This window comes from Littorina saxatilis, linkage group LG2 (assembly GCF_037325665.1).
Source record: "Littorina saxatilis isolate snail1 linkage group LG2, US_GU_Lsax_2.0, whole genome shotgun sequence".
In the NCBI taxonomy this organism is placed as follows: Eukaryota; Metazoa; Mollusca; class Gastropoda; order Littorinimorpha; family Littorinidae; genus Littorina; species Littorina saxatilis.
Window position 1 is genome coordinate 102,767,342 of NC_090246.1, and position 16,905 is coordinate 102,784,246.

The window sequence follows — 16,905 nt, forward strand, 5'->3', positions numbered from 1 at the left end:
TGTTGTTGTCCATGCTTCATTCAGGTGCCAGGAGACTGGCTCTCACTGTTGTTGTCCATGCTTCATTCAGGAGACTGGCTCTCACTGTTGTTGTCCATGCTTCATTCAGGAGACTGGCTCTCACTGTTGTTGTCCATGCTTCATTCAGGTGCCATGAGACTGGCTCTCACTGTTGTTGTCCATGCTTCATTCAGGTGCCATGAGACTGGCTCTCACCGTTGTTGTCCATGCTTCATTCAGGTGCCATGAGACTGGCTCTCACCGTTGTTGTCCATGCTTCATTCTGGTGCCATGAGACTGGCTCTCACCGTTGTTGTCCATGCTTCATTCAGGTGCCATGAGACTGGCTCTCACTGTTGTTGTCCATGCTTCATTCAGGTGCCATGAGACTGGCTCTCACTGTTGTTGTCCATGCTTCATTCAGGTGCCATGAGACTGGCTCTCACTGTTGTTGTCCCCTTACATTGTTTCTTAGATTCGCTCTACTACATGTTATGCTTTGTATTTCAATTTGTGCAGTGAGATTCTTTGTTTTGAAACCCTGTTAACTGAAGGTTAAATTTCTGGTATAATAGTGAGATTGTCTCATCTGTACATCATTATGCTTTTTCGTTATGCAGTGAGACACTTTTTTTTTCTCCCTTAGTCAACTTATACTTGAATGTCTGATGTAATCGGTAGTTAGGAATATGGTTACTTCAGCTGCTCTTGTTAGGTGGAAATGAAGTTATGTAGAGTCCACTAGTTTTACTGTGTCCTGGAGGTGTGAAATATGGCTGATTTCTGCTTGTCAGGTGTTTGCATTTGTTATAGTTTTCCTAGAATCATTTTCAGATATTCATTCCGGCTAGCGGTGAAATGGTCCGCCTGTCTGTCTGCACATTTTAAGCACGCAGCAAAGTTTCAGCCCTGAAGGCATGAAAAAGTAGCTGATAAAAACTGTGGCATGGCTGTTTCAGGGAGAGGGCAGCTCTGGCACGGGCCAACCGCAAGATGGACAAACGTCTGAAGGAACTGCAGATCCAGGCTGAGGATGAGCGCCGCAGTGCTGACCAGTACAAGGAACAGGTGAGTCCGTCTTGTCTACCTGGGTCAGTCCGTCTTGTCTACCTGGGTCAGTCCGTCTTGTCTACCTGCTTGACTCTCATTGTAGTCTCTTATCAACATGCACCAGTACAAGGAACAGGTGAGTCCGTCTTGTCTACCTGGGTCAGTCCATCTTGTCTACCTGGGTCAGTCCGTCTTGTCTACCTGGGTCAGTCCATCTTGTCTACCTGGGTCAGTCCGTCTTGTCTACCTGGGTCAGTCCGTCTTGTCTACCTGGGTCAGTCCGTCTTGTCTACCTGGGTCAGTCCGTCTTGTCTACCTTGGTCAGTCCGTCTTGTCTACCTTGGTCAGTCCGTCTTGTCTACCTGGGTCAGTCCGTCTTGTCTACCTGGGTCAGTCCGTCTTGTCTACCTGGGTCAGTCCGTCTTGTCTACCTGGGTCAGTCCGTCTTGTCTACCTGGGTCAGTCCGTCTTGTCTACCTGGGTCAGTCCGTCTTTTCTACCTGCTTGACTCTCATGGTAGTCTCTTATCACCATGCACCAGCAGTGTATAGATATTTCAGTCATCATTTTCAGAAATTATAAACGTTGCCTTTCCACACACACATTTTTTTTCAAAATACAGTAAAGTGTTCAAAGTATTCCTGAATGCAGAGTTGATCATTAAAAAAACATTCACTGTGAGACCTGACACTTTGAACACAACGCAATGTCTCAATGTTTGTAGCTGTGTTTGATTTGCATTGTCAGTGTGAGCTGTGGTGTGAGTGAATCATGCTAACAAGTGGCTCTGTGTCCACAGCTGGAGAAGATGAACAACCGTGTGAAGACGCTGAAGAGACAGGTGGACGAGGCGGAGGAGGAGGTGGCTCGTATCAACGCCCAGAAGCGCAAAGTGCAGCGTGATCTGGACGACCAGATGGAGCAAAACGACGTCCTGGTGCGCGAGTCACAGTCCCTCAGAAAGTACAGGTAAGACCGCAGCCAAGAGATTCATCCGTCTTGTTTAAGTGTTGAGTTCGTGTGTGGTCAAATGACTGCAAGAGGTGCATACAAAATAAACCTGTCAGGGGATGTTCATCTTTTTTTCTTTTTTGACTTCCCTGAGTAATCAGGAGAAGGTTCCGCTGTAATGGGACATGACGAAGGGGTGTCATATAAAGCATTTGCTTTTCTTGTTTTTCCTAGAAGCTAGATGAACTTTGTTGTTCAGTGATAATAGCCGACACCTATTTGTGTGACCGTAATGTTATTTTCAATAGCTAGAAAAAATGTAATTCAGGGATAATTGACCACACCTCTGTGTACCCTTCATGTGAACATAGTAGTAGTGTTGCTTACAAACGCACTCTCTGTGTGCAGACCGTCAGCTCAGGCGAGGGTGCGTGCACCGGTCAAGCTGGGTGACGAGGACGGCTCTGAGGACGGGCAGGAGGAGCAGACCGAGACGTGAGATGTGTCATCATCACTCCCGTCATCGCTGTCATCGTCGTCGCTCCCTATCTCCCTGCAGCCAGCCCTACAATTCCATTTACCCTGTACCGCTGCTACACAACTCGTCTCTACTGTACTAGCTTCCTGGATGTCCATATTTGACTACTTATTCAAGTATTCTAGCATCTTCACACAACAAATGATTTTGACCGATGATATGATCAGCAGTCACACTTCACCACATGCTCACACCCACTCATTTTGAGGTTTCAGATTTATAACGGCTTCATAATAATTATGTTGTAAGAATATAGAAATATATGCGTACTAATCAAGCTTGTTGATTTGACGTAGCAACCCGTTGCTTCGCTGAAAGGATGCCTACGTGTGAATTGTTTGTTACTGTTGTTGGTGTTTTTTCCATGTGGAGCATGACAGGCCCAACCACAGCATGGAGACATTTTGTCTTGACTAATGAGTGAGAAAGAACAGTTCAAAGGTCACTCAATTGCACAAATGGGGAAAAAGGATGTGTATAGTATGTTATGGATCCGCAGTTATGTGTTGATGATTTTTAGTAGTTTGTTTGAACTAAGTAGAATTATATATGGTAACATTTTGACGGAGTAGCAATTTTGTAGACTTTTCTTTTTCTTGAGCTGGCTTTTTCAGTTTTACAATGCTTATCTGCAGTATGAAGCGTTCATCTCTTCAATGATTTCATGTGTTCATCCTTGGTCTAGGGCCTGATTTGTTCGAAAGATATTTGTTCAGTGATTTGGTTTTTATTTTTATTTATTTCTGTATATTGAAATTGTATGTCCTGTCAGTGCTTTTTTTCTGCTGTGAGATTGATATGCAAACAGCTAAACCCTCCAACCTTCAAACCCCTATGTGCCTGACACACAAAGAATGGGGGTGGAACACATCAAGGGAGGGGGGGGGGGATTCGCTGTAGAGTCTGTTGGTGAGTGGTAAACACTTTTTTTTGCCCGCTATACTGTTGACGGTAGAACATTTGCTGAAAAGAATGCTTGTACGGAAAAAGCTACATGTAAGGTTTATGTCGGTGTGCGCTTTGCCGATGCATGCATCACCGTGTAAATAGTACGTTAACAAATAGGTGTGTTAACAAATAGGTGTACGTTTTGATTATCTCTCTGCGCTACTTAGCTTGTTTGGAGAATGACTGCATTTTGAGGTGCGAATGAAGACTTAGTCGTCATATTTTTGTACTGGAAATCAAGATAAACTCTGTTAAGAAATTTTTTGCTAGTTCTGCTGCATTCAGGTGAGGAAAAGTAAGACAGAAGTGTGGTTTTTGCATTGCCACATATCCCCACGGACATTGCATTACTAACCAGTTGCTGTGACTTTCGTGTCTGAGGACTTGCTGTCATTGTTCCATATGTGTGTGGTGGTTGTCGTGGGAACCTTGCAGACCTTTTCTGTGTGCACAAGCCAGTCCAAGAGTACAGGCACCAAGCGGGGGGTCATGACTTGTCCCTGTGGACGTGTCATGGTCCTCATACATATATATATTGTGGGAACAAATTGTTGACATTTTGCCAGCTTAACGGCATTTCCAGAAATGTGATATCACCAAATAGATGTCATTATGTATCTTTTTCTTTTCTTTTAAATTTGGGATCAACCAAGACAAAAAAAAATCTTTGCATTTTTCTTCTGGATATTGGCCTTTTTTTGGAATATGCTGTATAACTTTTGAATCAGGTGATATTGCCTTGCATATTCAATTCATATCGAACATTATAAATCTCATTGTAAGAGTATAATTCCGTAACATTTTTACTTGCTTCCAGCAATAAGTTGCAACTTCTTGGCTTTGCTGAACCTCTGAAATAAAATACTGTATCAACATATTCTCACTGGAGGTCTGTATGTTTTGGAGGCAGAATGTGTGTGTGTCACTGTGTGTTGAGCATTGAGGCAGAGCATTTATCACACAATCGTCATAGCAGAACAGGGAGGACTGATTTTGACCAGCTGAAAATCTTGAGGAATGCCCGAAAGAATGTATTCATGATACATGTAGGTACGTTAAATTTCACCTTTATTTCAGGGCGTCTTCTCATTACAAAAATTGAAAACTACAACTACATGTAGTCTTGCAGGCAGCACAACACTTACATTAGAACTTGACAATGTAGCAAATGTTTGTCTGAGATACAGTGGTGCCTGTGATGTAACATGTTGAGCCCTTCTGATGAAAGATGTCCGAGATGCTGTGGTGTTGAGCCCTTCTGATGAAAAAAACCCTGTTCTTCCATATCCCTGGTCTATTCAGGTATTATCTTGACACAAATATTCCTGTCAAGTGGGCCACCTGCAATGTGGTGACATTGGCCCGATTGGGTTGGTGACAAGGGTGTGGTGACATTGGCTTGGTGACAAGGGTGTGGTGACATTGGGTTGGTGACAAGGGTGTGGTGACATTGGGTTGGTGACAAGGGTGTGGTGACATTGGGTTGGTGACAAGGGTGTGGTGACATTGGGTTGGTGACAAGGGTGTGGTGACATTGGGTTGGTGACAAGGGTGTCCTTTCATTGCACGTACCACTGTGTAGGTATGCCTTCTTTGTTAAATGTCAGACGACACCAGTGCTTGAAGCTGAACAGTGGTGATAAAACTAGGGGACACAATGCAGCTCCAGCCATCTTTTGCTATCTTGGATACTGTCCTACTCAAGAAACTCATGCGTGCTCCTTTGAAAAGCTCGAGCTGTTCAGTGAGGTATGGTCAGCCAACAATGATGTGCAGTGCACAGAAGAATTTTCCACCGTGGCTTGCTTTCGAGAGAACTTACAGGTCCAAGGTTTGCAGTCAGACTGAACACAGAGAAATTTCAGTTTTGCTCCCTCACAGCAATGCCATTAGGGGCATGTTCCTGGCTGTTACGGGCCCCCAACACTGTGACAACTCAAGCTTTTTATAAGGTGCATAGTGGGAGACTTGGTTGGGTGGAAGAAATGCAGCACACATCCAGAGACAGTATCATGAGTAGACTTAGATGGATCGGACCATTTCTTTCTTCAGCCTGGCCTTAACCACAGATAATAAAATGTGTGTTGTAACAATTTAATACATGCATGTATCTGCCTGATCAACTTCTGATGTTGCAAGTAATCACACACACACACACACACCACACACAATCAACCAGAAAATCTTTGTTGCATGGGTTCATTTATTTCATGTTCTTTTCGTGAAGATATCAAAATGGGCGAAAGCCAGAAAATGACTATTACAGTGACATAATAACACTGAACAGAACGGAAAGACTTCAGTGTTTTTCAACCCTAAAAATGGCAGGTTTGCCTCAAAATGAACACCACCTGCACCCAAAACCTTCTCCGTATGGTTTGACTTGACCTGAGCATCCAACTTCAGTAAATCAAGTGATGATGTGTATTCTTGCAAGGGCTACTTGATGGGGAACATGCAGACCATCGAGGAAATATTCATCACTATCAAAGTGTTGGTACTGAAGAAAAAGATGGTCAGTATTTCTTAGATGAAGTTTCCTGGCAAGAACCAAAGCTCTTGCTCTTGCACAGGCATGCTCACAGTCATATAACCGTCATGCTCACAGTCATATAACCGTCATGCTCACAGGCATGCTCACAGTCATATAACCGTCATGCTCACAGGCATGCTCACAGTCATATAACCGCATACACACAAATTAGTCACAAGCTTTCATAACTTGGTCTTTCTCTTTGAAGCATGTGTCAGATTTAGATGTTTTCCCAACTGCTACAATAACCCTGGAGGAAGAAGAAAGTCACAGCCATCACAATCACACGAATACAAGTTGGATCAACCATGCACAGGCTGCATTAGGTACAGCTCTCAAAATGTCTCATTTCCTGCACAACAAAGTTTCTGCCCCTCTGCTTGGAGGCGAACAGTCTAGAGGGAAATGAGGGGGAGCTACCTTGAAAGACTTTGTGCAAAGCCGACTCACTAACAGGTGGACTTACAAGTTATTCCTTTTAATCTCTTCCAGAACTGATAATGAACTTGAGATGGACTTGGCAACAGAGAGGGAAGAAATAGACCCAGTCTGCCAATGGACTTGGCAACAGAGAGGGAAGAAATAGACCCAGTCTGCCAATGCTTGGTTTCCTCAAGCTTCAACCTTACTCACAGCAACTAACAAACACAACCAAAATGAATGACATTTTTCTTGAAAAAAAACAAAACTTTGTGACTAACAGATTGTGTTCTTTTAACCTATTGTATGTGATGCAGGAGCTTCACAACTGCAAGAGCACAAGTGCTTATTTGTACCAAATGTACTAAACGAGCATATCCCTGTCAAAGATTAATAACTTACTGGAACTCATGCCTCAATGTAGTTCATGTGTAAAAAAAACCACCAAAACTGGCTGGAAGATTTAATAATCTGCACTTTTTGCCAACCACAAAGGAAGATATTATTCACAAACACCAAAATGTGCGCGGAGGAGAGACAACCCTGGTTTGTTTATGAAGAAAGGGAGAGAAAAAAATTACAAGTAGCTCAACATGGTACAAAACATTTGGCAGGGAACTTCTTGGAAGCAGGACAATTTTTCTGTCAATTGAAAAGTGGAGAGAAAAAGACAAAAGCAATCAAGTACCATGACAATTTGTGACAATCTGGCCTTATGCAATACCATGGCCAGTCAATCACAGACTGGTATCACACTGGCTTTTTCAATGACAAAACAGTGACAGGCATGAATAAATTAGCAACAATAGAAAAACAATTCCAGTGTACATACACACAGGTTTATGACGCCAACAAATCAGATCTGAACAAAAACAGATTCTACAACCGCAGGCTTTACAACCATTTCATTTTGGTCTCTCTCTTGGTTCACTTCCTCGGTCACATAGTGACATTTGCTCCTTTTCACTGGAGGATCACATGTTAGTGATACCACCCAGCATGTACACACAACTGGAAACGTTGAAGCAAACAGAAAGTATACACATTTGTTAAATAAGGGTGGGAGGACCAATAAAGTGAGAAAAATATAACAATCATTATTATAACAAAAATAAGGGGGGAGGGGGATTTATTTTGCTGGTATAGATATGGTCAAATTGACAGAGGAAAAATTCATGAATCAACACAGTTGGAGAAAAATCAGCAGGCGAACACAAAGCCTGAATACCAACATCAACAGGCTTTGTTCGCCTCAATACCAAAATCAGTGCTACACAATACCACTTTCTTTTGTTCGCAGGGCACAGTAGTCAGGAGCTAAAACTCCTTGCTCGTCCACACTTTCAACCTTCATACCGGTTCTGGAAATGAAAGGGGTGTGGTAGGGGTGAGGATATGATAAAAATAAGAGACTCCAGCTCACAAAGGGCCAAGGGAAGAATAAACAGGACAGTACACAAGTCAGAAAGTACACAGAAACATCTTCAGACTGCTGTCCAAACCAGTATCTGGTGCTAGAAAACAAGCAGTTTAAAATCTTGAAATAAACAAAATATTTTGGCTCTGTTGAAAATCGATATGCAGCTTGTGGATATTACAAAAACAAAATGGAACAGTCTTCAGTGCGTTTTCTTTTTCAGTTCTAACTTATCGTGATACTCCTAATTTATGATCTTGTTCACAATTTTCACTGACTTTTTGTTTCATTCATGTGTCTAGATGTGTCTAGATGTGTCTAGTTCTTTCTTTCTTTTTCTTTTTTAAATGTTAGTGTACACCTTGGTGTTGACATGGATACCTCAAAAGCAATGCTTGATCTAAACGCAAAGAAAGAAACACATTTTCAAACACAATTGTGGGGATGGGGAGGAGGTGGCGAAGACTTACTTACTGCCTTTCACGCCTGGTGGCGTGTAGGGCAGCGACAAAAGGTGGCGAAGAGGGAATCAACAACTCGACTAGCAGAAATGCACCACAACCAGATGGAACACAGCAATGAACACTAAGCCAAGCCAGTTCTAGGAAGACATAACAGTTGTCGGATTTTCACAGGGTGGATCCATTGATTCAGCAGGATCCATCTCCATGCTGTTCTGTGAGGCAGCTGCTCCTTGCTGAATTTTGTGTAGCGCAGTCTGGAAGCAGGTGAGAGACTTGTGCAGGGTCAGCCTGAATCCTTTGGACATGGGGAGAAGGGGGAAGTGGGGCTTTCCCTGAGGTGGAAGTGCTCGGCCTGCACACGCTGAAGAATTCTCGGAAAGACCGGTGGCACCATTCTCAGAAAGATTGCTGGCACCACTCTCTGAAAGACCAGTGACACCATTATCAGAAAGACCCGTGGCACCACTCTCAGAAAGACCGGTGCCACCATTCTCGGACAGACCTGTAGCACCGTTAGTCTCTGCATGTACAGTGTTCTGGGCTGACTCAATGCTCTCCACATTGCTTGCTGTTGGTGTTGGGGTTGCTGTTATTACTGATGTCATGCTGGTGCTTGGTGGTGTAGCTGTCCCTCCTTCTGCTGTCTTGCCTTTGGTCACCAGGCTCTGACGGTCCCCCATGCCCTCGGACAATTTCAGCCAGCTGCGTAAGCGCTCAATCATGCTGCAAGCAATATAACACAGTAGATTAACATCCTGTATCTCTGGCTACAATGCAATGGAAGACAGTTAATCCTGCTGGCAACATAAGACAGTTAAACACTGTCTCTTATCTCAGGCTACAAAGCAGCAAATCTCCAACTTTAAAACTTCCTTTCCCTGACCTTTACGTAACTTAACAATTGATTCTTGACAGTTTTAGCCGCCTGTCTTTTCCTAAGGCCAACAAGGACACCAAGCAAATAATGAAAACAAAACAGACAGCATGGAAAAAACCCACACCAGCAATCCTTGAACACATTATAAACAATGCTGAAAAAAACCCTGTTCAGCTACTTTTCAAATATAATATGTGCTGTTCTGTAGTAGAATTTCTTGCTCAGACAGTGTCCATCTTTTCCTCGAAGCATTTAAGGAATTAATTCTGCTCTCAAATCCCATCAACTTTCACAAGGGAAGCTATATCAAATGAAAGAATTCTTCTTCTTCTTCTTCTTCTTCGTTCATGGGCTTAGACTCCCACGTTAACTCATGCTTTTAGCACGAGTGGATTTTTACGTGTATGACCGTTTTTACCCCGCCATTCAGGAAATGAATGAATAAGAAGCAGCTTACTTGGGGCCCTTGTTCTTAAGATGTTCTCGCACCTCTTCCTCAAAGGGTCGGGGCAGGTCACTGCAAATTGCTGTCATGCTCTGCAATGTAGATGTATTCACTGTCATCCTTTGAAGCAGGAAAGTATAGTTTGCATCTGTACACATCTTCACAACATCTTGTAAAGTTTACGTGGTTGAGCACCAACTATGTACTCACTAAAACTCTACCACAGTCTCAAAATGAACTCATCAACTGTGCCATTCAACTAACAGCAAGTGCACAAAAAAAAACACCCCACTCACCTCTACCAGTTTGAGCATTGCCATTTCATTGTACACCCCACTCACCTCTACCAGTTTGAGCATTGCCATTTCATTGTACACCCGACTGTTTTCAAAAGCTATCTGCTGGCCGCGTTGCTTTTCATAGCCGGCTTCATTGTAGTATGGCTCATCAACCAGAATCAGACCTGTCAAAGAGAACAATAGTAACAAGTAAAAACTTATACAAAACTCATCATAACCTTTCATACTAAAGCACAACAATGGTGACTGCTCAACAAATTTCAAGTGACTTTCATACTAAATTAAATGGAAATGTTGCTGTTTCTATGAAACAAATCTGTTGAAAGACACAGACAGAGACAAACAGATAAACAATGTTAGACAGAGACAGGCAGTCAGACAGACAGACAGAAAGACAGACAGACAGAGACAAACAGATAAACAATGTTAGACAGAGACAGGCAGTCAGACAGACAGACAGAAAGACAGACAGACAGAGACAAACAGATAAACAATGTTAGACAGAGACAGGCAGTCAAACAGACAGACAGACAGACAGACAGACAGACAGACAGACAGACAGAGACAAAGAGATAAACAATGTTAGACAGAGACAGGCAGTCAAACAGACAGACAGACAGACAGACAGACAGAGACAAAGAGATAAACAATGTTAGACAGAGACAGGCAGTCAGACAGACAGACAGACAGACAGAGACAAACAGATAAACAATGTTAGACAGAGACAGGCAGTCAGACAGACAGTCAGACAGACAGAAAGACAGACAGACAGAGACAAACAGATAAACAATGTTAGACAGAGACAGGCAGTCAAACAATGTTAGACAGAGACAGCCAGTCAAACAATGTTAGACAGAGACAGACAGACAGACAGACAGACAGAGACAGCCAGTCAGACAGACAGACAGACAGAGACAAACAGATAAACAATGTTAGACAGAGACAGGCAGTCAAACAAAGTTTGTTGAAAACTCATCACAAGACATTCAAACCATTCCAAGTAACTTTCTTTTAAACAACAACTCATTAGTGACTGACCTTGTATAGAAACCAGAACCTGTAACAAATTTGAATTCTGGGTCCACACTTCCATGCCCTAGAAGTGAAAAGAAAAATAGTTCAACAATCGTTACAGGCAAGCTTTCTGCAAAAGAAACGAAGAATACTCCAAAAGCTAAAAGCAAACTGTAGGGCATCAGGGTTTTGTCATCACAAAGTCTTTGCTGAGGAGAGGTTTACCATTCATTTGTAAGGCAGGTTAGGTCAACTCTTCGTACAAAAAAAGCCAGATCAGTTATTCCTTCTTCTTTTTCTTTGATTGAAAGATTGGAACAGCTGTCACCCTTACAATGACAGTCCTCTACTTACACAGTAAAAAAAACTGACTCGTCTCCACGTAACCCAATCCTCTGAAAGACATTCATTTCCTATCACCTACAGCCATACCTGCACACCAAAAAGTTGACGCCTGACCTTGTCAATCAATGTGACGCCTGACCCTAGGCAATGCCTGACCTTGTCAATCAATATGACGCCTGACCCTAGGCACTGCCTCACCTTGTCAATCAATATGACGCCTGACCCTAGGCAATGCCTGACCTTGTCAATCAATATGACGCCTGACCCTAGGCAATGCCTGACCTTGTCAATCAATATGACGCCTGACCCTAGGCAATGCCTGACCTTGTCAATCAATATGACGCCTGACCCTAGGCAATGCCTGACCTTGTCAATCAATATGACGCCTGACCCTAGGCAATGCCTGACCTTGTCAATCAATATGACGCCTGACCCTAGGCAATGCCTGACCTTGTCATTCAATATGACGTCTGACCCTAGGCAATGCCTGACCTTGTCAATCAATATGACGCCTGACCCTAGGCAATGCCTGACCTTGTCAATCAATTTGACGCCTGACCCTAGGCAATGCCTGACCTTGTCAATCAATATGACACCTGACCCTAGGCAATGCCTGACCTTGTCAATCAATATGACGCCTGACCATAGGCAATGCCTCACCTTGTCAATCAATATGACACCTGACCCTAGGCAATGCCTGACCTTGTCAATCAATATGACGCCTGACCCTAGGCAATGCCTGACTTTGTCAATCAATATGACGCCTGACCCTCGGCAATGCCTCACCTTGTCAATCAATATGACGCCTGACCCTAGGCAATGCCTCACCTTGTCAATCAATATGACGCCTGACCCTAGGCAATGCCTCACCTTGTCAATCAATATGACGCCTGAGCCTAGGCAATGCCTGACCTTGTCAATGAATATGATGCCTGACCCTAAGCAATGCCTCACCTTGTCAATCAATATGACGCCTGACCCTAGGCAATGCCTGACCTTGTCAATCAATATGACACCTGACCCTAGGCAATGCCTGACCTTGTCAATCAATATGACGCCTGACCCTAGGCAATGCCTCATCTTGTCAATCAATATGACGCCTTACCCTAGGCAATGCCTGACCTTGTCAATCAATATGACGCCTGACCCTAGGCAATGCCTGACCTTGTCAATCAATATGACGCCTGACCCTAGGCAATGCCTGACCTTGTCAATCAAAATGACGCCTGACCATAGGCAATGCCTGACCTTGTCAATCAATATGACGCCTGACCCTAGGCAATGCCTGACCTTGTCAATCAATATGACGCCTGACCCTAGGCAATGCCTCACCTTCTCAATCAATATGACGCCTGACCCTAGGCAATGCCTGACCTTGTCAATCAAAATGATGCCTGACCCTAGGCAATGCCTCACGTTGTCAATCAATATGACGCCCGACCCTAGGCAATGCCTCACCTTGTCAATCAATATGACGCCTGACCCTAGGCAATGCCTGACCTTGTCAATCAATATGACGCCTGACCCTAGGCAATGCCTGACCTTGTCAATCAATATGACGCCTGACCCTAGGCAATGCCTCACCTTATCAATCAATCAATATGACGCCTGACCCTAGGCAATGCCTCACCTTCTCAATCAATCAATCAATATGACGCCTGACCCTAGGCAATGCCTCACCTTGTCAATCAATCAATATGACGCCTGACCCTAGGCAATGCCTCACCTTCTCAATCAATCAATCAATATGACGCCTGACCTTAGGCAATGCCTCACCTTCTCAATCAATCAATCAATATGACGCCTGACCCTCGGCAATGCCTCACCTTGTCAATTAATCAATATGACGCCTGACCCTTGGCAATGCCTCACCTTCTCAATCAATCAATCAATATGACGCCTGACCCTAGGCAATGCCTCACCTTGTCAATCAATCAATATGACGCCTGACCCCAGGCAATGCCTCACCTTCTCAATCAATCAATCAATATGATGCCTGACCCTAGGCAATGCCTCATCTTCTCAATCAATCAATCAATATGACGCCTGACCCTGGGCAATGCCTCACCTTCTCAATCAATCAATCAATATGACGCCTGACCCTGGGCAATGCCTCACCTTGTCAATCAATCAATATGACGCCTGACCCTAGGCAATGTCTCACCTAATCAATCAATCAATATGACGTCTGACCCTAGGCAATGCCTCATCTTCTCAATCAATCAATCAATATGACGCCTGACCCTAGGCAATGCCTCACCTTCTCAATCAATCAATCAATATGACGCCTGACCCTAGGCAATGCCTCATCTTCTCAATCAATCAATATGACACCTGACCCTAGGCAATGCCTCACCTTCTCAATCAATCAATATGACGCCTGACCCTAGGCAATGCCTCACCTTCTCAATCAATCAATCAATATGACGCCTGACCCTAGGCAATGCCTCACCTTCTCAATCAATCAATCAATATGACGCCTGACCCTAGGCAATGCCTCACCTTCTCAATCAAATATGACGCCTGACCCGAGGCAATGCCTCACCTTCTCACACTATGTTTCTCCTCAAAGACATCCAGGTACACTTACAGCCAAACATGCACACCCAAAGCTCAGACAATGACTGCCTCACCTTCTCACACTATGTTTCTCCTCAAAGACATCCAGGTACCAGACCTGTTTACCCTAAACCTGAGGCAAGAGTACTTTTTCAAAAAGTTAAGTGTATTTTTCAAAAAGTTGGTGTACTTTGCAAGCAAAGCCATATGGGCTTGGCAAAACGTACGCCGTGGGTGCAAACGTGTTTGTGTAAGAATAGCATGTCTTGTGAACATCTTCAGAATTTAGGCCTAACTAACTCCTTCCGACACAACAGGGATAAAACCGGCAATTTTATTTACCTGTCAGTTTATAACATTATAACCAGTGTCTTCCAAGCAGATTGATAATGAAAAGATGAAGTTCGTGAAATAACATCTGCGGTTGACAGTGGCAAGTTCATTTTTACAATCATCTCAGAAAACATTGCTTCAGCACGGACTACAGCCTTTTCTTCTGGCAGGATTTGCTTTGCGGGAATGAACTTAATAATTCCTTGGCAGCTTTCAGCGGATTTCTTTGCAGCAACCTTGTCCATGTGAGTTTTGGAACTGCAGTGTCGTTCGATGTCATATTTCCCAGCATGGACAACGGAGAAATCTGATTTACAATACTTGCAGTGTGCATGACTTTTTCCCATAGTAGACTCCACAATTCCTGGCTCTTTCTTATATTTCTCCAAGAAAATCTGCTGCTTCTGCTGTTTAGACTTGGTACAGTCATCCGAAACTGGCACATTTTACCGCTTCATTTTGCCACGATTGTCCAGACGATCGCACGTGCCAACAACTGAACAAGGTTTCCACAGCTGAAGACTCGCTGTCATAGTTATCTCCCTTCGACCGAAACCGGTTTCAGTTGTAGCATCCCGTAATCAGCACACCAACACCGGAAAACGTATTCTAGACTTTTTCTTATGCGTATTTTGTGCGTGTGTCGCGTATTTGCGTACTGATAATAATTTGGCGTACAAAATACGCCCAAATCGTACTGGTAAACAGGTCTGAGGTACACTTACAGCCAAACATGCACACCCAAAGCTCAGACAATGACTGCCTCACCTTCCCAGACCAGGTTCCAAGAAGACTGACGCAGACCTTGCCGTCGGCGTACAGGTTGGGGTTAAGACGATCGGAGCAGTAAGACAAGTAGTGGAAGAGGGGCGGGTTAATTGGGTAGTCGTGCGGCAACATGATGTCGAACAGGAACACTCCATCTTCGTACGGCGTGTCGCTGGGACCGTCAATCAGCACGGAGAACAAATCCTGGGAACACAACACACAGTTGTAAGCCGACTTTCATCTCACAATGACTTTCACTGATACAACATTGGCATTGCTCAATCTTCTTTGTTCACATTAACAACAAGATAAAACAAGAAGGGCAAAGCCCATACGACTCACATGCTTTACACATTTTTCCTACCAAAATACATGTGACCTTGATCCAAGGTCAAGGTCATCCAAAGTCATGCAACACAAAGCTGTTAATTCAAGACATAGGAAGTACAATGGTGCTTATTGGCTCTTTCTACCATGAGATATGGTCACTTTTAGTGGTTCACTACATTATTTTGGTCACATTTCATAAGGGTCAAAGTGACCTTGACCTTGATCATATGTGACCAAATGTGTCCCATGATGAAAGCATAACATGTGCCCCACATAATTTTTAAGTTTGAAACAGTTATCTTCCATAGTTCAGGGTCAAGGTCACTTCAAAATATGTATACAATCCAACTTTGAAGAGCTCCTGTGACCTTGACCTTGAAGCAAGGTAAACCAAACTGGTATCAAAAGATGGGGCTTACTTTGCCCTATATATCATATATAGGTGAGGTATTGAATCTCAAAAACTTCAGAGAAAATGTGAAAAATGTGAAAAATAGCTGTTTTTTAGGCAACATTTATGGCCCCTGCGACCTTGACCTTGAAGCAAGGTCAAGATGCTATGTATGTTTTTTGGGGCCTTGTCATCATACACCATCTTGCCAAATTTGGTACTGATAGACTGAATAGTGCCCAAGAAATATCCAACGTTAAAGTTTTCCGGACGGACGGACGACTCGGGTGAGTACATAGACTCACTTTTGCTACGCATGTGAGTCAAAAAAACACAAAAGCACTTGGCATGCAGATCAATAAGTTAAATGGGTGGAGTTTTTTTCTTCTTCTTTAATTATCCCATCCTTCCCAAAACAGGGTTGTTCTGTGTGGGTATCATGATTTAGAAAAAAGATGGGGGGGGGGGGGGGGGGGGTGGTGGCGGGAGAACGTACATTTGTAAAAAATATTCATTGCATGCCTCAGGTAGACAAACAAAAAATCGACGTACCATTCTATCTTCAAAACCCTTGATGATTATTCCATCGGGTAAACTTGACTTCAAGAGCTTGAGCTGAAATCACACATAACATGGAGATTACTATGGGGAAGAAACTGGCCAATACGTATTAATTACTGATCAACTTCATAGGATGACTTCCTGCCAAGTTAAAACATGTAATAAATACAACAAAAAAGGAGAAATGTTGTCTGAAGCAGTATGACCATGTAAAGCTAAATTATGCTACTGTAATAAATCAGAAATATGCAACGGTACAAATATTTCCAAAGCAACACAAGCATCTGAAAGTCAAATAAATGGCAGATATCAACTCACTAAAGTAAAGACCGTTCATCCTCCGCAAAACTGAAAACTAGAGAGCTAATCTATATTGCACCATACACATGTCAATTGTACAACATAGAACATACCTCTTTTCTCAGGGCAGATTGGAACGTCTTGGGGTTGGATGGAAGACAGGTTTTTGCAATATAACTGTGACAATCTGGCGCTGAGCTACACATGAAGAAACCTGCACGCAAAGACACTGAACATGCAGAATTCATCATATACGATTATAATAATGCATTTTGACAATTTAATTGATTCCAAAGCGTAAAAGAGTCCAGCTAATGACTTGGTGGCTCATTGTAGCCGTTCATCATGAAATCAAACGGAGA

General features: G+C 43.3%; 2 protein-coding genes across 5 annotated transcripts in view; one reads left to right on the top strand and one right to left on the bottom strand.

Moving 5' to 3' along the window:
* The window catches only part of LOC138960387 (myosin heavy chain, non-muscle-like), a 60,158-nt gene extending 55,794 nt beyond the window's left edge, over positions 1-4,364 (top strand). For all 4 annotated transcript variants that reach the window (XM_070332284.1, XM_070332286.1, XM_070332285.1 and 1 more), the window contains 3 exons: positions 960-1,068; positions 1,850-2,019; positions 2,410-4,364. In XM_070332284.1, coding sequence (XP_070188385.1) covers positions 960-1,068; positions 1,850-2,019; positions 2,410-2,500 — 370 coding nt within the window. In that variant the 3' untranslated portion in view covers positions 2,501-4,364. The remainder of the gene's footprint in view (positions 1-959; positions 1,069-1,849; positions 2,020-2,409) is intronic.
* Positions 4,365-5,670: 1,306 nt separating this feature from the next.
* The window catches only part of LOC138960388 ((E3-independent) E2 ubiquitin-conjugating enzyme-like), a 41,110-nt gene continuing 29,875 nt past the window's right edge, over positions 5,671-16,905 (bottom strand). The window contains exons 15-21 of the mRNA XM_070332288.1: positions 16,657-16,757; positions 16,235-16,297; positions 14,962-15,165; positions 10,981-11,038; positions 9,985-10,106; positions 9,656-9,735; positions 5,671-9,044 (exon numbers count right to left, since the gene is read on the bottom strand). Of these exons, the coding sequence (XP_070188389.1) occupies positions 8,459-9,044; positions 9,656-9,735; positions 9,985-10,106; positions 10,981-11,038; positions 14,962-15,165; positions 16,235-16,297; positions 16,657-16,757 (1,214 nt within the window). The 3' untranslated portion in view covers positions 5,671-8,458. The remainder of the gene's footprint in view (positions 9,045-9,655; positions 9,736-9,984; positions 10,107-10,980; positions 11,039-14,961; positions 15,166-16,234; positions 16,298-16,656; positions 16,758-16,905) is intronic.